This window comes from Petaurus breviceps, unplaced genomic scaffold (genome assembly GCF_028583685.1).
Source record: "Petaurus breviceps papuanus isolate PSGF00001 unplaced genomic scaffold, PetGlider_PUasm1.0 156, whole genome shotgun sequence".
Lineage (NCBI taxonomy): Eukaryota > Metazoa > Chordata > Mammalia > Diprotodontia > Petauridae > Petaurus > Petaurus breviceps.
Window position 1 is genome coordinate 11,580,129 of NW_027185720.1, and position 22,921 is coordinate 11,603,049.

Consider the following 22,921-nt stretch of genomic DNA (forward strand, 5'->3'; position numbering starts at 1 on the left):
GGATGTGAGAAGCCTCTGCATGACTGCATAGCAGGGTTAATCCAATGTATGCAGGATCCTGTCTGCAGAGCTGGAAGAGACCTTTGCAGCCAGGGAGACCGACCTCTTTATTCTACAGAGGCCTAGAGAGATAAAAGAACTTTAAGCAGATATGTGTAGCAAACAGGAAATCTGAGAAGAGGAAATCAAATTTATTTCTATTTTATCTAAATGTCCAAATGTAAGACATTTGCCTCCAAAGACAATTTTGGGGGTCTGTGTTTAGGAACAAGGTGTTTCATGAGAATGCATATGTAGGAAAAGGGAAGAAGTCCTGGGGAAACATATACATGGCGAACTGAATGACTTGGCTTAAGGAGGAATACATTTTCCCTATCCTGAAGTTTTATTGTGAAACAAAAATGAAGGAAAAAAAGCTATTTCTCACTGCTTTCTATGCTGAGATGACCAGAACACACAGAAGAATGTGACCTCTGGGCCTGTGTTGTGTCTGGCCCACTCAGGCCCATCTTGGAAGGCCACTCTATTCCACCAACCAGCAGAGACGAACTTGCCATCTTTCTCTATGTCCAACTGAAGCCCACCTCCCAGCATTCTTAGCTGTGCTATTTCGGAAGGCCACAACTTGTGACATCCCGTCACTGTCTCTGAAAGACTGGGCAAAGACATTCTTATATAAGTGTCCTGATTTCCAGAAAAGCCCAACTCGTTCTTCCTGAGTAATCTCTGAAGATAAATTCTGGGTGACTCTAATGATCTAGGGAAGGCCCCAAGGTCTAAGGGAATCGAGACACCACCAAGGGGGCATTTTCCCCACCTTAATCCATTATGACCTTGTCGCCATGAATCCAATTTTATCCAGTAAGAGCATGGGCCAGGAAGTTCTATGGACAAAGGATACAAGGTGAGAGCCGAGGTCACATTTTACACACACCCAGAAAAGATGTCTCTTGGTGGAACCATCTCTTCGTGACCAAGTGTTTGCAAGGAAGGGAGGTGCTGGTTCTGCCACATTCAGTGTCCCACTATTACACCTATTTTGAAGGACTTTAAAGGAAAGGGACAACCTAGGGGCAGGTCTGGCCTTCCTCAGGTAAAGGTCTAAGTTGGAGCACTAATACATATAGCACTAATAGTATTTATACTATATAATCATAATATATTATATAATTATATATGTATATATATATATATATATATATATATATCACTAATAGATAGCACTGACTCATCATGACTCCCCCAGTTTTCCTTCAATAGGGTAACAACTTATCCGCTTAAATTTAGGGGAACATAAACATCTAAGGCCTTAGTATCTACTGTACAAACCAAGACCAAAATTACTTAAAGAGGGAGAGAAACAGAAAAGAAAGGGAAGAAATGAAAAGCAGAAAAGGGTAAGGAGGAGGAGTAAGGCTGAACCAGTCCTGTTATTTATGTAGGCATATTATACAAAGTACATATGAGGAGGTAAGAGAAATTTTCAATTAGCTAATCATTTCTCAGGTGGCTTAGTGATCCAGAGAATGCCTGTGCATGAGAAAGGGAGAAGAGATGTTCAGTGAACTGATCCTGGCAATCAGTGATCAGGAAACCCAAAGGCTCAGGTCTTTCTTGCACCCAGGGGCAAGCGCAGGGACAGAGAAGCATGCTTGCATTCTTAACTATATAAATATAGATGTCTATGTCCACAAGGAAGAGGAAAAATCAAAGTAAATAAATTATATTCCAAAAAATCAAACCAAACCAAACCAACAGAAAAAAAAAGGCTGGCTCATCAGGGGTTGGGGTGAGAAGGCCCCGGTGTGTGTACTTACATAGAGGTCAGCACCGTAAAATCCGTCCTGGTAAACCACACTGCAGAAAATCCACACAAAAACAAGACCAAAAAAACAAAAGAACAGAAACACGTTCCGGTTATTGAGGACGGCAGCATGCACATGCGCTGTACACTGGCAGGTGATGTATGAATCCACACCCTGGGCTCCGGGGCTGGGGAGAGGCAGAAAACCTCACAGGCTCACACCCTGGGGTTGGGGGGCCTTAGGATGCTCTCTGGGACATGCGAGGAGAGGGAGAAGTCTACAAAGCTGGGAACATAAAAAAACTGAATGTTCTGCGGGGAAAACAAGGATCAGACTCCAGGGGGACCCCCTTCACAGAGGTGGTAAAGTCGACACATCTTTATATATAAATCTGAAATATTTTGAATAAATTTAATGGTACCAAGAACAAAACAGAACAATAATAAAGGCCTTTAAGAAAGGGGTTTCATATGGGAAAAAAGCTCAAAAGGCCCCAAAGGGCTATACTTATATGCAAAGCAAGGTTCAGAATGACATTTAGTGCTTTGTGGCTCCATTAAAAAATATCTGCTTTTGATATCCATACATCACCTGCTTTTACCCTGCACATTAGACATGCGATAAGATTTGGCTGATCACACAAGCATGCAAAGTATTATTATTCAGCATTTTAAAGAACCAATGCAACACCTCAGAAAAACAAGTCAATCAATTCTGACCAAAGTAAACAGAGAAATGTAATTAAAAACAAAACAAAACACAACCAAAAATACCCACAATGCATTGCTTTCACAAGCAGAGGTAATGAGCTAAGAAGGTTAAGGTGATTGGTTCAAGGTCCAAGAATTGAAAGGTACAGTGGGATTCCCTAGGGGGAAGGAGCTACAGGAAGTCCTGCAGGGTCACTTCTGGCCACGTGGCTTTCTCAGGGCTTGGAGAAACACAGAACAGCGAGTGAAGCTGGGGGGCATCCTGGAGACAGATTGAGAAGGTGGCAGCTTGCCAGGGACTGTGGTGGTGAGGTTTCAAAGCCCAGGGACTCGTAATGATGGATGGAGCTGGTTTTGTTTCCGGGCAACATAAGACTTGTGTTTTATAAGTGAAATTCGAACCTTTTAAGGTGTTTGTGTGTGCACAGAGACTTGCCAAAGCTCTCACTCTTGAGCCAGGAGGAGGGAGACACAAGCCTCGGTTCTCTTCTTCATGGCTTGAACACAAGCAATGCTAGTGTCCAGGTAAAACTAGAGAAAGTGGGAACACTCCCTTGCATACACAGAGGTGTAGATGAGCGCAGTAGGGAGACCTCAAGGAGAGAACCATGAGCTTCCTGTGGGTAGAGCAGGCTGGGCTCTATTCCCTATCATGGTTTGGGCTCCAGAACTCAGAGCGTTTGCTGGGGAAGCTGAGAAGAGTGGGGTTCAGGGGTCATGGGAGAGAGAAAGCTTCACAAACCCCTGTGTATCTGAGATCTGCTTCTGCCTTTGGCCATGAGGCTCCTTAACTAGGCTCTCAGCTTCTGGGGGTCTGCTTACCTCTTCCACGCCAGTGTACAATCTCTCAGTTTCAAAAGTCAGTTCAGGGTTTAAACTGACCAGGCAATAGGAATCTAAGCTGCTTTATGGGGGCCAGACAAATAGCTTGTAAGCAGAAGACTAGAAAATGCAAAGCAAGGGCATCAGATTTGACACAAGTATCTCTGGCTGTTTTTATGAAGGGGATTAAGGAAGGCCTTCAAAAACTTATTTCAGAGAGGAGTTGGTGGAACCTGAACCATGCCCCGAATATTACATGGCCTCTATTCCATCATCCCCTGGGAAATCTAACCAATAAGATTCCAATATTCTGCTTGGGAAGTCACCATGAGTGTCAGCCAGCTTTTAAAACAAATCTAGGCCACTGTCATCTTTCTAATGTAGGAAGTTTGTTTCCTAAAAGAGAAATATGAGATCGGTGTCTGACGTCAGGCACTCAGGTAAGGGGGCAAGACAGAAAGGGAACATCCCATAAGAAATGATTGACACTTGCCAGCTCGGTGTTCAACTTGTGCCAATGCACAGAAACGACCTATTTACTGGACTATAAAGTAATTATTCATTTAGAGAGTGAACTCGGAGGACAGTTAAAGTCAAATGTTCCTAGCAAGATCCAAGTGGGAAGCTTCACTTTGGAAACACGATGATGACGACTGCTTGGACTGACAAAAGAGGCCAGAAAGGAATTCTGTCCAACTCTCACAACTAATGGCTTCTTGTGCTTCCTCTGAGTGCACTCTGCTGAAATACTATGTGTATTCTATGAGTTTCTCTGGAAAGAGAGGATGTCAGGGCCCAGAGTTTAGAGAGAAAAAGGATAAATAATAAAGTTAGTAGAAGCAAAGGATGGAGATGGTGAAATGCATGGTAATGGAACCCTGAGGAGCTGTAAATTAAAGGTCATTTCAGTGCCTGTGGCAGCTTCTTCTAGACAGCTACTGCGGCCTGCCCACAACAAGGCGCACGTGTATCTCATCTAGCACTGGGCAGTGAATGCTGTCACCAAGAGATGGTTCTCCCACAGAGGCTGTGGTTCCTAGTTCCACTGACCCATCTGTTACTTGTCAAATAAGTCAAACTCTAGCTTGCAGAAGAGAGACAATAATGGTGCCTCTTCCCCTTGATGCCCGGCCTTCTGGCCTAATGTGTGAATTCCTTACTGAGAACTAGAAGGATGGTCCCTTTGTAGGGGGGAACAAGATGAGTATCCTAAGTGGTGCATCCATGAATCCAAAAGAGAAAGACCTTGGAATAAACTAACTTACAAAAGCACATTCTCCCAAACCCCATGCTCTTTAAACCTGGCATCAAGAAACAAGCCAAACAGAACCTGCCGCCTTCACTCCTTCCCCCAGCTCAGTAACAATGGACTGGCAGGTCACTGGGGAGCCCTACACCGCACAAGGCAGCCTCCAAACAAGAGAGTCAAAGGGCAAGGATGCTCAGCCACGTTCCGAAGGCACCTCCTACTTCTCCCTCTCCCTTCATTCAAATGGACTTTGGCTGATCTTTGAATTAGCTTCTTTGAATTTTTTTCCTACAAAGAAAGTAAACCCACTGTGGGTAGCTGGCTCTGGCATTCCCCACTCAGGCAGCACAACCAAGGGAATGGCGTGGGGCAGGCTCAGCCCCAAGACAGCGTGGGAGAAAGAGCGGAGTGCGCAGATGCAGCCATGGTCGGCAGCCTTGGTTTTCTTCAGACAGAAGTGAGCTCCCACAATCGTGCGATGCTCAGTGAACGCCATACTAACACACTGCTGGCAAACACCAGAAGACGCTGCCTACTGACTTACGCCACCACCAAGATGGCTGAAGGTCATTCAAATGAAGCTTTAAATAACCGACTGACAGTGAAGTTAGCTTTGTGTTCTGATGATGTCACATTCTGGTTCAGACCATCCAATCACCACATTTTGCTAAGTATAAGGCACTGTGTTAGGGACTGTGCAGGAGAGTGACAATTCACGTCCAGCTGCCTGTTGGGGGAGTCCAGGCGATCGTGGAAGCCGGGGCTTACCCTGGATAGGCAGGGATGGCTGTTGGAGGTACCGCTCGGACTGCGCCATACACCGTCCGCCCTCGGCCCCTTAGGTGGGCTCCTCTGAATGCGGCTGCCGTGGTGGCTGCAGTGGGGTAAGGGAAGCCAGGAACTACAGGGGAAGACAAGGAACAAGATGAGAGAACTCCCAGCTCCTCTTCAACAGGAGAATATCCACCCATCCTGGAAGAAGGCCCAGGCACAGCCCACAGCATCTCTTGTGCCACTCTGGCATTCTTAAGGAGATGGAAAGAGGCCTGGCAGGAAAAATAAATGAATGTTTCCATGCCAACTGCATCAAAAATGGTTATCACCTGCTTCCCTGGTCTGCCACAGCCAGCACACCCTGGTGAACAGGAGGACTCCCTGCTACCATGCATGCCAGGAGAGGATATAGGGAGGCCCTTTGACCCAGACTTAGCGTGAGCTCTTTGAATGGTTAATGATGATGTCTGTTAACATCCACCCTGTTACAGACTTGGTTACAAGCTGTCATCAAAAGAACCCTTTTTTTGTGTGTAACTAAGTGCCCTGAAAAGTACTTCTTCTCATTAATGCTCACAATATCCCTGAGGTAGGTAAGGGTCAGAAACCTTATCTTCATTCTTCATGGTTAGTTCAAACCCAGAAAAGGGGAAGATGAAGGATGCCCTCCTCACCTACCCTTTTGAGAGGCAGACATTTATGTAGGGGCCAGTTAATGGGAAGCTAGTCTTCTAGCAATCATATGCAGATATGAGATTTGTGGCCCCTGGTTCCTGTGTGATCACACTGCATGCTTCAGAAGTTGGTTTAGGGCAAAATGACATTTCAGTTTCAGCAAAACTGAAAGCTCCAGAAAGTCACTGTGAGACAAGAAGCAAACATGAGGCCCTGAGGCCTGCAGGCCTGGGGGGTGTCTGTGGGCTGTGCCCAGGAGATGGGTTCTGGAGACTTCTCAGCAGCCATGCTCACTGGTCCCAAGGCCTTTGGCTGCTGGCACAGTGCCCCAGGGAAAGATTACAGGGGGCAGGGTTACTTACTGATGAGCGGAATGTACGTGTTGATCCCCCCCCTTCCCGACAGGGGCACTGCTGCATCATTGCCTAGCGAGACGTCTGCTTGAAAACTGGAGGCTGCTTTTGGATTTAAAAGAGAAAGAGGGCAGGAAACATGAGAAGGAGGGAACACCCCTAGAGGTAAAGGTCAAAAAGGGCAGAGTTGGAGCCCTACCTGCATATAACTCAGGGCCATATACCGCTCCAACCACTGGGCTCAGCTTCCAACCTGAAAAGGCAAAGAGGTCAGTCACAACAGGAGTCACCATGGCAGGTCCTGCCCAGAGAAGACTTTAAGGCTTATGAAGCACGTCACAGATCATCTTGTTTGAAACCTCTGAGGGAAGCAGGACAACTGGGATCCTCATTCCCATTTTATAGATGAGGGGACTGAGGTTCCAAGAAGTCAGATGGCAGTGAGAACTGAGAAGGGTACCAGGAACAAGGGGAAAGGAGGTCCTCGCTGTGCCCTGCGCTCTTGGGTCAGGAATCTTGACATTCTCCCCCCTGGGAATTTTCTTGACTCCCTGTGATTTGTTTTCACACATCTGTGACTGCACTATAAGGCGGGCTCCTTCCCCCAATGGCAATGGCAACTTGTCTACCTTAGAGCAACAAAGGGCTAAATGGCCTAATTCCCATCTGTTGTGTCTGTCATGGCGTCTTCCTGATGCCTGGCTGGCAGAGTGAAACGGGGAAAGGCCCTGAGCTCCTGGGCCTGTCACCTCCTCCTCAGCTCGGTGCTCTGCCCACCAACAGCACCCACATCCTCTGCACAGGGGCTGCCTCCCTTCAGCTGAGGGTCTTTGCCCACCCCCACAGGCAGCAGTGAGTGAGAAGCACTCTACAGATACTTAAGGTATGGAAGAAAGAAAAGACCAAAGGATTTTTTCTGCACAGCATCAATAAGGGCATTGTAGAAAGCATCATCCCCTTCAAACAAGACTCCACCAAACCAGTTCTCCTATTTTCCACGTGTCTTTTTTTCCCTCCCAGTTTTCTATATGCTACTTGGAGAGGTATTGGACTCCTATCCATGACACAGCAATTCAATAAATATTAACTGAATGCCTATCATGTATGAGTTTTTTGAAAAGTCAATACCGTCTCTGCCTTCAATGAATTTACACTTTAATAGGAATGTAAGACACATACAAAAAAGTGCAATAAAAAATAGGGTGGTATCAAGAATGAAGAGGCCTAGACAAAGAATGTCTAGAATGAAGAAATCACTTTCAGTGGGGGTTTGGAGAGAGTAAGAGGGAATCGGGAAAAGATCCATTAAAGAAGCATTGCCTAAGCTGGAAGGAAAAGGGTCTTGGCAGGTAGAGAGATGCAGAAGGACCATGTTCTAGGCACGAGGCTCAGTTTATGTGAATGCATGGAGATGACCCAGGACAGGAGGAGCTCAGGGGAGGCAGGGGTGGGGTGGGTAACGTGAAGGGGAGAAGGCCCAGATAACGGGAAAGGCTGGCTAGAGCTAGACATGGGGGCTTTACCTTTTTTTTGTGGCAGTCATTCTGGCAAAGTCTATGGCCCTTTTTGCTCAGAATGATGTTTTTAAATACATGAAATACAATATTCAGGACTCCAAAGGAAACCAATTATATAGAAACTAGAACATTTTTAAAGAACCATAACAAGTTCATGGAGCACCTAAGTCACATTCTGTTGGGCCTTAAATGCCAGGTTTGGAAGCCTGCATTCATTCTGTCCCATCTATGGAAAGCAGTCATGGAAGGCTTTTGAGCAGGAGAGTAAGAGAAATGGAGCTGTGCAGAAAGATAATTCTGGAACTGTAAAGGAAAAAGTGGAGCAGGGCGGTCTCTTTGGGGGAGGCTGGGAGACAGGAGAGGGCCTGAGAGCTTCCTCTCAGTGGGGTGGACAGGAGAGATGGTAACAGGGAAGGAGACAGAGCCAAAGATGTCTTCAGGGCTCTCGTTACCAGCTCCCCTGGCTTCAAAGCCCAGCCCTTCCTCTGACCAATGGTCTTTCATCTTCTGCATCTGTTTCACCTCTAAATTGAGATGAAACTACATTAAACTACATGACTTCGGAGGCCCTCTCCAGTTCTGACAGCATGTAATACTGTTAAGTCACATAATTTCCTAAAATTTCAAAAGAAATGGTTATATATTTTTTCTGCAATTCACTAAAAGGTAAAATTTCATTGAAAAAACTAAAAGGAAGGATAGAGACAAACTTATGTTGTATTGACCAGAGCTTCACATAAACAGGCCAATACATGGGTATGTAAATTCTCTGCTTTAAACACTCTTCCCATGCCCTCCTTCCCCCGTACAGCCACAGGGGAATGCCAAAGTTGACTCCTTCTGGCTTCAACATCACCTTTGCTTTAATAACAGAGACTCTTCTCACCAACGTACCAGTCCCTGAGAAGCAATGTGTCTAATGCTGAACGATGACTGGGAACCAATAATTGTGCTTAATACTGGTTTACAAAGCACTCTGCATCAGTCATTAGGATCAGGAGCCAATGGGCCCAGCAGGCTTGAGCCCTAGCTCTGCTCTTTACTGGGCTACCTGTGGGACCTTAGACACGTCACTCCATTTTCCTGGGCCTCAGCTGCCTCCTCTGGGAAATGAGGGGGGCTGGATGAGACATCTTCCAAGGCCCCCCCACATCTCTAAAGTGATGACTATATGGGCCCTATGGCATAAGCGAGGGAGTTGTTTCATCACTGTGACATCTCGGCCATGTCCTTGACCCTCCTGGGGATACAGTTTCTGCATCTATAAAATGTGGAGGCTACACTGGATTCAGTCACACTGGAGAAGCATTTACAAAGCATACGTTACCTGTCGAGGGCAACGTGAAAGCCCCCAAGCTGTGCAGGAGAAGCAGCCCAAACGCTACACCAGAGAGGAGAATCAGAAAGAGAGGTGGGACATTCACAGAGGAGGAAGGGAAGACATGCAATGGCTGCTGAGCTGCAGCAGGTCCTCCAGGATGGGGGGCTGACCTCCTATGGACACTTCATGAGAGGACAGGGACAAGATGAGATAAGTGATCTGCACTGTTACTGGGACACACATTCTCCTTGGCACATACTACCTGTGCCCAGATAAGTAAAAGATAATTTGAGGAAGAAAGGAGCAGTAAAAATTTGGGAGAGATAAGGAAAGGCTGCTGGAGGAGGTATCATCAGAACAGAGCCTTGGGGGAGGCTCAATGTTCAAAGAAGTCAAAGTAAGGTACGTTCAGGTATGGGGCACAGCCATACTGTGCAAAGGCATGCAGACAGACTGGGGCTGGAGCAGAATAACATAAAATAAGGCTGGTCAGCTGGGCTGGAAAGTGACCATGGAGAAAACAGAGCTGGGCAGACTCTTGGCTTCAAAGGGCCATAATGCTGATCGCTTTGTGGGTGAGGACACAGAAAGGTCAGCGATGAGGTCAGTGATGCATGGGGCAGTAGGAGGTCTCACACAAGCCTGCCACCAAATCCCTCCTTTCCATATTAATCCTAACTTGTATATAGAGAGCTTCACAGTTCAGTCATTTCTATACGTGACTATCTTGTAACTCATCTATTCTGTGTGTGTGCTCTCTGTGCATGGCTTCTCCTACAGCCTCACAGGCCAGGCCACTCAGCCACCCCATACAAGTGCCCATAGGAGCATCTGGCCTTTTTACCAGCTCTGCTGCTGGACTTCCACACGTCCGCTGATTTGAGCAGGAGCTTGGTGACAGCCTTTTCTGTCTGCATCCCCAGTGTTTAGCCGAGTACCTGAATGCTCATTCATTCATCCATCTGAGCTGCACAATAACCTTTGAGAACAGACACTGTCATACTAGCATGCCCATTTTACAAATGAAGAAACTGAAATATGGAGAGTGAAGTGACTTGCCAACAGAACTGTCTTAAAATAAGCCTTTGTCATCTCACGTGCAAATTTCTAACTTAAAAAGGCACCCCAATTACTGCATTTCCTTTGTGGATTCCTTTCCAACAGGCTATTGTGCTTATAATCCAGAAGCAAGGTAGCTTAAAATAAGCCTCCGCTTTACTAAGAGGCCTGAAACGTCCACATTCAGAATGTTTATAATAGAAATGGAAACTTGGCCCAAGGCTGCTAGATAACTAGGAATGCCCTCCATTTTCCAGTTAAGCCCCCCAGCCAAGTTTACACCATGTTTCTGCACTTCAGCCTCCACTTTCACTTCCAGCCTGGGTCCTTGGGCTCCAGACTAGGGAGACACGAATGTTTCCAGCCCAAGCCGTTCCCTGGCCATCTTCACCCTATGTCACTGAGTCCCTTGCTTTTTACTTCTAGCTCTGGAAAGATGACTATTTCTAGAAAGGTCAAGGTAATGAATGCATGTGCTTCCCACTCATGATCCTCTTGGTTTATCCCCCTCCTCTGGATGTGCTATCTGACCCCTTAGAACTGAAGCTCCTCATGGGCCTGGACTGTCTTATGGCACTCACCTACAGAGAGTTACACTGCAGGCTACACACAGCGGCAATGATCTTGGCTCCATTTGCCCATGCTGTGTATTGGCAGCTCTTAGTGCAGTACACAGACTAAATGCTGAATATAGGCTTTTCTTCCTTCTTTCCTTCATACTCATCCTCACTCCCCTAGGTGCAGAGAGGTGAGAGGACAGATCACCTAAGCAAAACCCTAAAGAGAAGAGGGTATGAGTGCAGGGTCAGGCCTTATTGGAGGCTTGATGCTCCACGTCACTCTGTGAAAGAACCACATGACCTGGCCCTCGAGGGTGAGCAGGTCTAAGCTTCCAGGGTCTTGGCTGATTTAGGACGGCCTGTCCAGAAGACCCCAACATGGATCCTCTGAAACAGATGGAAAGAGAAGAGATGAACTGGGTAAAGAGCTTCTAGGTCAAGGCCAGGAAGGCTAATTTCTCAGTCAGCTCTTGGGATGGATGCAATGATTAGATCTCCCTGCTTTTACTGTTTCAATGCTACTAGCAACCCCACAAACCCCCAGATATTAATGACACACTGGCCATAAACTGTCATCACGTTCTTCAATGATGGCAACGTAACACCTGCCTGGACTAACGTCACTTCAGCAAAGGTCAACCAACAAAAACTTATTAAATACACACTATGTGCTGGTGCTGGAGATGAAATGAAAAAGAATGAGGCAGGCTCTGCCTTCAAGAGGCTTTCACTCCACACAGCACATGCACACATGTATGTGCTGTAGGTGTGTCTAGGTGTGCTCACACACACATATACAATCAGCGCAATGTGGTGAGGAAGGAGGGAGGGCGTGAGTGGCTGGAAGGAGCAGACAGCACGATGTAAGAGGCGATGATCGTGCTGCTTCCTGAAGGAGATGAGTGATTTCACAGGCTGGCTGGCGGGCAGGAAGGAGTGTATTCCTTGGGAGGTGACAGGTGCAAAGGTATGGAGATGAGAGAGGGGCTTGGACAGTGTGGACAACAAGGCTGGAAAGCTGAGTTTGTCTTGGACACTGGAAGGAAGAAGGGCCACGGGAGTTCACTGAGGAGGAGAATAACCTGATTAGATCTGTGCTTAAAGGAAACTACCCTGGTGATGGAGTGGAGGACGGAGACCAATGGGGCTGCTGCAACAAGCTCTGTGGGAAGGGAGAAGGCCAGACGCGATGGGTGCAGAGACAGAAATGGCAAAGATCTGGCAAAGGAGGGAGAGTGAGGGCTCCAGCTTGTGCTGACACGACAAACCTGGGAGACAGGAGGAGGGTGGCATCTTTGAGACAATGGGCTCGTTTTGGAGGTGTGGACTTGATGGGAAAGAAGATGAGTTCTGCTTTACACAGGGAAGCTGAGATTCTCCAAGAGGCAGTCCCAGGTGAGACAGAAAGTTGCGGGGCAGAACACAGGGATCTGGGACCATCTGCACCGAGATGGTCATTAAAGCCAGGAGAGCCAATGAGGTCACCAAGGCAGTGAATGTAAAGAGACAGATGAAAAGAGAGCTAAGCACAGAACCTTGGGAAGTGGGTTGCTTAATGAGGGGGTCAAGACTGGGAAAAGAAGACACATGCCATCAGAAGAGGGAGGGTAAAGGCCGAGAAAATACTACTCTAGTCAAGCAGGGCCTGGAGGGCTTGATGAGGGCAGAAAAGAGTAGCTGAGGAGGAGGCAAGGCACAGGGAGAGACAGAATGATGGTTTATGGTCAAATGGAGGAGTGTTGAGAGTTTCTGATGAAGGACACGGGACACAACAAGGAACAGTCAAATTCAGGGCGCGACCATCCCTGTGTGGGCCTAGGTCAGCTAGAAGAGGTCAAGGGGTTGGGAGAATGATGGAGGAAGCTTGGAGGGAGCTACAAGTTGTTGGGATCCTCTAGAATAAGGCCAGAAGCTGGGGAAAAGGGGGAGGCGGTGAGCCAGGCCACTCCCATGCTTGCTGAACTAAGGAAAAGTAAAAGAGTATTTTATGAGGTCAATTCCCGTTAAGGTCACCTCTGGTTCTAAATAAATGATCTTTGTAGGTCCAGTCCAACTCCCCCACACCCCACTTTATAGATCAGGAAACTGAGACCCAGAGATGGGCCCAGACTTGCTCTGAATCCTAAGCCAAGGAACTTTCTTCTATGTCATACACATGATACAGTGGCTACTTAGACACCATAGAAAATGTGCATGAAAGAAAGACTACAATTATCCTTCTGGACCACACTTTACTGTGATATAAGAGCCCAGTTTAACTATACAAACGTTTACCTGGTCACTGCTGAGTAGGATGTAGTTGGGGAGGAGGATGGCAGAGAGGAAGGAGGGAATAAGCATTTATATAGAAGCTGCTATGTGCCAGGAACTATGAAACACTTCATAAACAGGATCACATTTGATCCTCAGAACAGCCCTGTGCAGCAGGTGCTGCTATCATCCCCATTTTATAGCTAAAGAAACTGAGACAGACAGGGCTAAATGACTTGCCCAGAGTTACCCAGCCAGGAAGTGTCTGCGGCTGGATGTGAACTCGGGTCTTCCTGACTTTAGGCCCAGGCCTCTGCCCACTGTGCTGCTGGCTGCCAGGCTGATGTCAGGGCTGGTGAACATCTAGGAGTGTGCAAAGGAGGCAAGCAATGGGAGAAATGGGATCCGTGCTTCCACCCACAGAGGCACAGAGTGACTAGAAGCACCGGGTGTTCCCGTGAGCGTGAGAGGGTCATGAGGCCGCAGCACAGAGACAGAGTCCAGGCTGGCTCAGACCACACAGAAGGCACAGTCACACCCTAAAGGACAGAGGGGTGGTGCTGCCGACCCAGCAGCGGACAGAGGGGCGGCGCTGCTGATCCAGCAATGGTTCAGAGCTATGTGGGGGTCTGTGTGAAGGCCCCTGATTTGCCAGGACATCTGCGCCACCTGCCCAGGCCTAAGGCACACACTCTTACCGTTTGCATATGGTGTGACCATCTTCTTATTGGTCATCACGCGTGCTGTTGCATTATTCACCTACAAATAAAAAAGGGAAGGGAGGGGAGGGGAGGGGAGGAAGCAGATCATATTAGGGAGAATGTAGGTGCCTTGAGCCATTGTCATAATAAAATACTTTAAGTAAAGAAGCAAAGAGCTCTTTATAAAAATGTAAATTACAGTTACAGTCTTAGTTTTAAGAATTAAATAATACAAGATAAATATCTACATTTGATATTTTAATCAAATTACTCATTAAACAAGGCCAAAAAGAGTAAAATGTAGTTTCTCTAGCTCCAAATGGCATGTTTAGAATGTTCATTTGCACCCTAGCAATGGTATGATAATTCTTGCAGGACTGACTGAAGCAGAAAAACTTGTACTTTGCAGGAGGAAGGGAAAGTTAGCAGGGGATGCCACCATGCTTTTAGAAACTGTTCTTCATTTAAAAAGTGGCAGTTCATACGGGTCACCGAAGGGATTTCCAAATAGGACAGGAAAGCAACTTATGAGATTTAGCAGGGTCTTTCCCAGTCCATTAACACTGGTGGAGGGCTCACTGTACGTAAAACCCCTTGCTATTTGAAGCTGGCTGGGAAAAATCAAGGACTTTTGGTCCCTGTCAAGTGATGGTGTTCAGGGTAATTTCCAACTTTCTAGGTCCAATGGCTAATTCATATCGCACAATCTATTTTCACAATACCTATAAAATGCATCTTTTTTTGTGATAGATGAAAATTTATAGCCACTGTCTCTTAACAGTACTCTCCACCCTCTTTACAGAGCTCTGTATAATTTCAAGCATTCTCAGTGCCACAGCAAGTGGGTGTTACAGAAATGGTGCTGATAAAGAAAAGATGAATGGGGTTTGGAAGCCAAGAAACTGCAGCCCGTGTCAGAATCAGCCTCAAAGCTACTGCAAGGAGGGTGAAGCCTCATCACAGAACTCAATTACTGGTTGGGTTGTCAGGTCAGAAGCCATAAAAGGTCCATTTTTAGTAGAAGACAAACTAAAAAAAAATTACCTAATTCTTTCTCTTGGGGTATACAGAGTTGAGAATCGGTGCAAGGAGAAGAGCTGAAACTACATTTACTCTAGCTTGACCCACCAAACAATATAAACATTTTACATTTAAAAAGAAAGAATGGGATACAACAATGATGAGACTTGAAGCATGCAAGTTAAAAAACACACACACAGAGATAAAAGAAAGAAAAAAAACAATCAATTTAGGAGAGGAAGGGGAGAGGAAAGGAGGATGGGTCTCACAGACAACCACTAAGATGGCGCGAGAGCCTGAAATCAGCTGCTACAGCAGAGGGCAGCACAAGCACTTAAAGGAAAAATGGCCAAACCCCATGAGAGACCACCAGTCAGCAAAGGGAGACCAAGAGCGGCATGGGAGGTCGGGGTGGAAGAGAAGGAGAGGGAAAGGGATGAACAAGAGGACAAAGAGAGAGGGCAGAGAACAGAGAAAGAAGTGAAGACAAGATAGAACGGAGAGGTGAGATTAAGCAGAAAAGGAAAAGGCAGAGAGAGAAAGAAGAGAACCAGAGAGAGAAGAGGCAGCAGAAAACACAGGCAGAGGGGAAGGGAAAGGAGAGAAGGAACAGAGGCGAAGAAAGTGGGAAGGAGTGGAGGGCTCCAGAGAAGACAAGGAGGCAGGGGAGGGACCAAAGAACACTCAGAGCCACATACAGAAGGCTTGGCAGAGAGCGAGAAAGAGGGAGGGGAGGTGAGGGTGCATTAATAAAACCAGCCAAACTGGAGTTCAGTAACTCTGAGTAAGATGTGCAGGGGAAAATCACCATGAAGTCAGTAATCAAACAGCTCAGACTGCTACAAAACGATATGGACATCCAAAATCCAGGCGGCATTACTCAACAGCATTGAAAATAAAAGGGGGAAAGGGAAAAGGAGGGGGGAAACAACAAGTCAAATCACATTTTGTAGTGTTAATGTGAGATGGCAGATGGATTTTTCTTTCTTATTTAATTGTTTCGTAATTAAATTTGTTTTTTTAAGCTTCTTCTCTAGCGCTTTTATTTCACTTACCGCCAACTTGTACCATCGCCAGCTTTGTGTATAGTTACCATGGAAAGAGTGAGTCAAGTGAAGGGCCCTAAACGCTAAACCATTGAAAAAGGAAATAAAAAAAAAAAAAAGCAAAATATGCAGACATCTTACTCAAAACAGCGGCTTTTATATTTAATACTTTTTTTTTTCCTTTTTAGAGGCGGGCAGGGGAGAAGGGGCCAGTTAACCTTCACCTCGGTGTAAAAGAAAAGCTAGTGAGCACCAGGTGGTGGCCTTGACAACAACGGTCCTTTATTAGCTGGTCCCAGCCAAATCCTGGATTGCAGGGTTTGTGGTAATAATTTCCAGAACTGTTGAAACCTCTGGTTTTTAAGCAGACCGGTGAAGTTGTTTTTAGAAGCCCATTGTGAGCTTGGTCCCTCTTCCCTTAACCATACCCCGCCCCCACCCCCCAAACTCTATCAAAAACAATCTCCTCCCCCTTTCTAGCACCTCACACTCATATGGAGGAGAACTGGCCTCTAAGGAGAAAGAGGATACTGGCTGGCACCCTGCTTCGTTCTAAGACACAGAGTTAGAAATTGGATAGTATTTTTTCTAGTTAGTTTTTTTTCAGGTCTGATATCAGAAATTCGGAGCCTCGCAAACTGAAGCAAAGGAAAATCAAGACAGCAGAAGGGTGAAAATTTTGGAGAAGGGGGGAAAAGAAACAAACAAAAAAAAAATCAAAATTTAAACTTAAAATCCCCAAACAACCAAAAACTTTGGGAGGTGTAGGGGTGTCACTTTTATACATGTCAGTGCAGGAAGGTGATAGACATAGAGACACAAACACACACACGCACACGCACACGAGACAGGGTTCCAAATGTGAAATAAGGGAGGCAAGACACAAAAAAAGAAATAAAAAGAATAGAAAGAAGAAGTTGAATTATTGAAGACATGCACCTCGATTTTACGGCCCTCTACCACGGTGCCGTGTAATTTCTCCCTGGCCCTGTCTGCATCAGCACTATTCTCGAAAGTTACGAACCCGAATCCCTGCATGCAGCGGGAGAAGGGGGGAAAACATGCACATCGTTATGTTGAAGTACTGATCTCTAGGTAAATAGAGAAAAAATATCACAGTATGAAATCGACATCAGCACAACTCAGCAATACTCTCCTAGAGTCACATCTTCGGTTCATGCATGTTTCATAAAAGGAAATTAAATCCAATAAAAGAATAAAGAATTATAATCAGAACAATAGTAATAATAATAATAATAATATAAATAACAGTAATAATAAAATAAAACATAAAGCAATTGAGGCCAGACCAAAATGAAGGTATAAAGTTACTCGGATCCTACCAGTAAAAGGCATTTATAACGAGGCACCATCAGGCCCCAACAAGGCTGTTTATTCCAAACTCCTTTCTCACCACTCTTGATGCCCAATGCTGCAATCTTCACAAGGTACTAAGAAGCACCTAAAGTTCTAGGACTAGGAAGATCACAACCGCCAAGGTTTCCTGGCATCTCAGGTCCATTCTCAAATCCATATAGACTTTATCAATGTCCACTGTCCTAGCACTGAACTGACCTTTGACCTCCTGACAGAAAGGGCTTTTACTCTCTACAGAAAGCAGGAATACAGAAGCACATCTGGAAGGGTAATTCCCTGGACGGCAGGGGGACATTCTTATGGAAGGACAGCCCAAAGGAACAAGATGATCCAGCTCATGTGGATGACAGAAGGAAGCTGTCTCCACTATGAATCTGTGACTGATGCACAAACTTACCAGTACTGTTCCCGAAAAAAAATACAAATGAGGTAGAGGTAAAGGTAATGGGAAAATGAAATGAGTCTGGTGATACTGGAGTCTTAGGATTCACAAAGAACTACAGAAGCCATGGTCCTCCACGCAGCCATGTGCCTGAAAGACGAGGAATATGTCACATGACTCAGCAACTTCAGACATGCATCACACCCACCTCACAGATGAGGGGATGAAGGCCTGGGCCCCCCAACCCTGTCCAAAGTGCTTCCCACCATGCCAGGCTGCCACAACACAACTGCCTAGAAGAAGGCTGTGCTCCCTGTGGATTCCTCTTCCTGGAGTGGCTCCTGCAGAGTGGTACCCCAGGGCTGTGATCCACCCCTCGAGGGCTCAGGGAATCATGCATTAATCTCTTCCTATGTAGACATGAGGTGGGCAGAGTGGGATCGGAGGCCATAGCCATAACGGGCTCAGTGGTGCTAATGGCTGGGTCTCACAGCAAATTACTAGTAGCCATCATGCTAGCGGTACTTTCTTCTGCCAGCTCAGTCCTCATCTATCCTCCCTGCCACGGCAAGGGCCCAAGAATGTTTGTGATCCTGCTTGTCCACTTCCCTACATTGTGGCAGAGTCTCAGGATTTCCCAAGAAAAGCTCTCATCTTGCATCAGCAACAACCACACTGTACTCTCTCAGTACTGTCCCATTCTCAGGCGACCAGAAGCATTCTGTGTTTGTTTCTCTTATCTCAGAGCCCCCCGGGTGAGCTACAAATTTATTGAATTGAAATGATCAGCAGTATACACAAGTAACCCAATTCCTCCTAGGAATGATGAACCATTCTGAGCACTGGGGGAGACTGAGTCCTTTGGGCACATGGAGCTACCTTTATAAAGTCCTCTTTTTTCTTGAACAATGCCCACCACAAAGAACTCTTGGAATTATGAAACTAACCTGATTCAAAGACTACCACGATGCAATGGAACCAGCAGAGTTATAGAGAGTGTGGCTGTGTCAGTACTCTTTTTGAGGTGAGTTTGTAAACTGCTTTGAAGTGTAAACAGGGATGGAATTTCAAATGCAAATTCCCACCCCAAAGTGTGTCAGGGCAATTCACAAGTGAATCAGCCTGTTATCAGACAGTCTGAATCAGACAGTTATCTGAACAAGCTTTTACTACAGAAAAGAAGAGGTCAGATTAATTATCACCATAGTGGCCGCAATTCTGGGAATAAAGAACCTTCCAATGGGCCTTAAACTTTAGGGAAAGCCCCTTGCTAACAAGTGTGAGGTTCTTCAGCACTTTTAAAGAGGTCATATTTGTGTCAGTTTCCACAATGCCACAATCTTCTTGTCTTTATCTGCTGCACAACAGAATGGGTCAGACTGCAGTAGGGACCACCCTGGCTGTAAAGCCTTACCTGGCAGTCTACCTTCTGTCTGCAGAGAAGTTCATGCCATGGTTGGCTCGGGGGAAGGAATTTTTGGTAACTGGAATTATGACACCTACTTACTAAGTCCTGGGGGACTCATTCTTCCTTCCCAGTAACTTTCTGAGGGAGAGGATACAGGTATTGTCCCAATTTACAAATCAAAATAAATAAAGCCACCCACAAAGTGGGAGAGGGAGCTGGGACAAGAGTCCATTTCTCTGAAAGCCTACAAGGACCTTTCAATCATCAGAGCCTTTCCTCGTGTCTCAGGGCTCCTCCAAAGGCCCCTTTTCTATATTTCTTTTCACAGCCTCCATGGGACTGCATGTGCATCCCAAAGAATGAGTGGTGACATCACAAACACTAAATTCTGACAATGTCCAAAAAACACTGGAAATTTACTAATCAGCCAACGTAAAATATAACCATCCTGGTTTGCTTGCTTAGCATCTCCACAAAAATAATCTCATAGACTAAAGTTGGAGCCCAACTTCATCCTTAAATCACATATAAGATTCTTTATGAACAGAAGTATCTATGTTGGGCAGAAAATACCTACCTCTATTTTATTAGGTCCTGGGCTTTCAAAGACAAGCCACCTTACACTCATTTTATATAAACAAATCATCTTGGGGCGACTAGGTGGCTCAGTGAACAGAGCACCGGCCCTGGAGGATGAGTTCAAATTGGGCCTCAGACACTTAACACTTACTAGCTGTGTGACCTTGGGCAAATCACTTAACCCCAACAGCCCTGCCTTCCCCCCTCCAAAAAAAAAATCATCTTGATTGATGCAGACACTACAGATAGTTTGGGGGCGTGGTAGGGAGAGAGGAGAAAAGCCTCTTTGTTCTACTGAAAACTCCTGAAATGAAAAGAGACTTCAGTGGCTTGAGTGAAGCAAGGGACGACCTATGTATGGTGGTGTGCTTAGAAAGGGACAGCAGTTGGACAGGTTAAGGAAGAAAGGGATAATCATTTTAGGTGGTTACTCTGTTGATTTATTTGACATATTACATAGCTGCTAGTAGTTTAGTTAGTTAAAAACTCAGAAACATGAAGTGACAGCAAATTATTTTAAAACCTTCATTTTCTGGGGCGGCCAGGTAGCACAGCGAGTAAGAGCACCGGCTCCAGTGTTGAGAAGACCTGGAGATCGAATCCCGGGCTCAGACACTTAGCACCCACCCAGAAATACCTGGCCGTGTAACCTTGAGCAAGTTACTTAACCCCAATTGCTTAGGGGCGGCCAGGTGGCTCAGCGAGTAAGAGCACCAGCTCCAGTGTTGGGATGACCTGGAGATCGAATCCCGGGCTCAGACACTCAGCACCACACCCAGAAGTAACTGGCCGTGTAACCTTGAGCAAGTTACTTTACCCCGATTGCTTTAAAAAAAAAAAAAACCTTCATTTTCTTTTAAGAAATATGATTTGCATCCCAATAGGCACTGGTGATCATTGGCTTTGCAGAAAGTTGGTTAGGCCTTATGTCCAAGAAACTGATACTTTAAAATTTTAGAATAGCTGCAACTCCTATTATAAACCAAATCAAGGCCAGATGAGCTCTAGGGTTCTCCCAGCCCTGGCAACTAGAGTGAACGAATCTATGAAATAGGAATTAATCAGAATGAGGGAGTAAAATTTCAAACAGGAGATGAAAGACCTTCTACAGTAAAATAGAGAGCTCCTGATACCCAAAATCTATTTAAAGACATTTTTCTTCCCCCAAATATTCTGGGATAACATTCAACCTAAATACTGTATCCCAGGCTTCTCGATTAGCTACAAGATGTTACAGTGTGAGATCTCACCCCTAAGAAGAAATGCAACATTGTAAGACTGAGCAGTTCTATATTCTATTAGCCATCAGTGCTGTTGTTGACTCAGGTCTCCTACAGAAGGTTTTTGTCAGGGATATATATAACTTATAGCCATTTCTGCCCCATGTCCTGGCACCATTTCCAATTAAGGGTGCTTGGGGAACCGAGTAACTGTCACCCTTTTAGTCTGGCCTCCGACTCTGCAATAAATAACAAGCAACAGGATGAGCAGTGTAAAAAGAAAAAATGTAGATAAATATATTGAGATAATCTCTGAATGTTTCCATCTCTGAAGAATGAGAAAGAAAATTTACCATGTAACTTTTAAGGGAGAAATCAAAAGCAGACGGTTCTCCTGGGTATGGCCAGAACACAGAAATTAAAAAATAAAATAAATAAAATAAACAAAAAACAAATCAAAGTAAAACAAAAAGCCCCAAACCCAGAAAGTGAAAAAAAAGGAAAGTAAACGAAGCCCTCTTAAAATCCATGCATTGTTAACTCTTAGTTGTAAGCAGTGAAAAATTATTCGCCTCTACAGCGTTATTTGTCCCAAGATGCTAAATACCAATCAAGCCTTATTTTTATATTACATTCCAAAATTGATCTTGCACATATTTCAAAAATAAATTCCTTTTGTAGTCAATCAAGGCTGAAAGCCCCAGGAAAAAGCCAGGCAACCCCAGCACCAGTATGCCTTGCTTCTGAGGCTTGGGGGTCTGAGGCAAGTGCCACCCTCTCTCTCCCCACAATCTTGGGAAGAACACACCTGAGATAAGTGATGAGCTGACGGGGCCTGGCTCTAGATCACACGCTGGGCTCTGCTACCTCAAGCTTCCCCATGTTCAGTGTGATTTCTTAATCAGCTGTGGATCTCTCAAGGGAAGGAAGTGAGCAGTGTTCTAGATTCCCAGGGACAAGGACAGCAACACTGCTTCAAGTGCTTCAAGCATAATGTAAACCAGGAAGAATACTTAGAATCTGTGTATCTCTGCATGGGCAATTTGATCATTCAATACAGTGCACATTGTTCTAGACACAAGCAATACTCCCATTTCTTCCTGATGGTGGCAAGAGAAGAGGTTGTCCTAGGAACATGACAAGCTGCCCTATATTAAGTAGAAAGCCAATACTGTCTAACATTTTGGCTATTTTCTTATTTTTTTGGGAAAGATGAATTAACAATATCTAGAGCATGTTTGATTTGGGGGGGAACTAGCTGGAATGGTATCCAGGAGGTAGAGTAGGAAGGGGAGAGTCCAAGAAGCTCCTATTGAGGAACTGGGCCTATGTAGCTAGGGAAGAGACAGACATAAGAATCTGTTCTGGCATATCTGAAGGGTGATGGTGCAGAAGAAGTAACATCATTCTGTGACTCCAGAGGCCAGAACTTGGCCCAATGGGCAATAATGACAGGGGGAACTTTGACCTTAAAGTAAGGAATAACTTCCTAATACATAAAACTGTCTAGTAGTAACAAACTCAACTGCCTTGTAAAGTGGCATGCTCTCCACTACCTGAGGTAGAGGCAAATGCAGAGGCTGGAAGGGAGTCTGGATAGTGGACCCTTACACCAGGTAAGAGACTGAACCAGTCTCTTACCCTTAGGTCTTTCTCAGTTCTAAGGTTTTTTTCCCTTAAGAATTTCTACAATATTTTCTCAGTTATGAGACATTTCATTATAATTAGGCTTTAAAGAATATATATCTCCCCAGTAATGCTAGGGTCAATTTATTTAAAGTGTTGGCAGCTTAAATGTAAAGGGATAAATATCCAGTCATGTCCCTTATTCCTTCTGTGAAACATTCATTAGGAAAAACAATTAGTGCACCAGTGACTTCTCATTATAGTTTTAATGTATGTTTTCAAAAAGATGGAAGGATATTCTACCCTTGTTTTAATTAGTCTGAGAAAATGAGACAGTAGAATTTCTTCTTTTTGTGGGGAGGGAAAGTAGAGTAAGTGATGAGAAATGGGATGTAAAATGACAGGGCCAAAGAATAACAAGGCCATCCAAAATAATTTAGATAAACAGGATTTAGAACTTCCAAGGC

At 45.3% G+C, this 22,921-nt stretch overlaps 1 protein-coding gene across 13 annotated transcripts in view; it reads right to left on the reverse strand.

The window, feature by feature from the left end:
- The window catches only part of RBFOX2 (RNA binding fox-1 homolog 2), a 331,281-nt gene that overhangs the window by 12,775 nt on the left and 295,585 nt on the right, over nucleotides 1-22,921 (reverse strand). For 4 of the 13 annotated variants that reach the window (XM_069082053.1, XM_069082062.1, XM_069082061.1 and 1 more), the window contains 6 exons: nucleotides 16,802-16,894; nucleotides 13,794-13,854; nucleotides 6,588-6,641; nucleotides 6,398-6,490; nucleotides 5,355-5,487; nucleotides 1,818-1,857 (listed from right to left, as the gene is read on the reverse strand). In XM_069082053.1, coding sequence (XP_068938154.1) covers nucleotides 1,818-1,857; nucleotides 5,355-5,487; nucleotides 6,398-6,490; nucleotides 6,588-6,641; nucleotides 13,794-13,854; nucleotides 16,802-16,894 — 474 coding nt within the window. Of the gene's footprint in view, nucleotides 1-1,817; nucleotides 1,858-5,354; nucleotides 5,488-6,397; nucleotides 6,494-6,587; nucleotides 6,642-13,793; nucleotides 13,855-16,801; nucleotides 16,895-22,921 lie in introns of all 13 variants that reach the window. The other 9 variants (XM_069082054.1, XM_069082050.1, XM_069082060.1 and 6 more) reach the window with 6 other exon arrangements.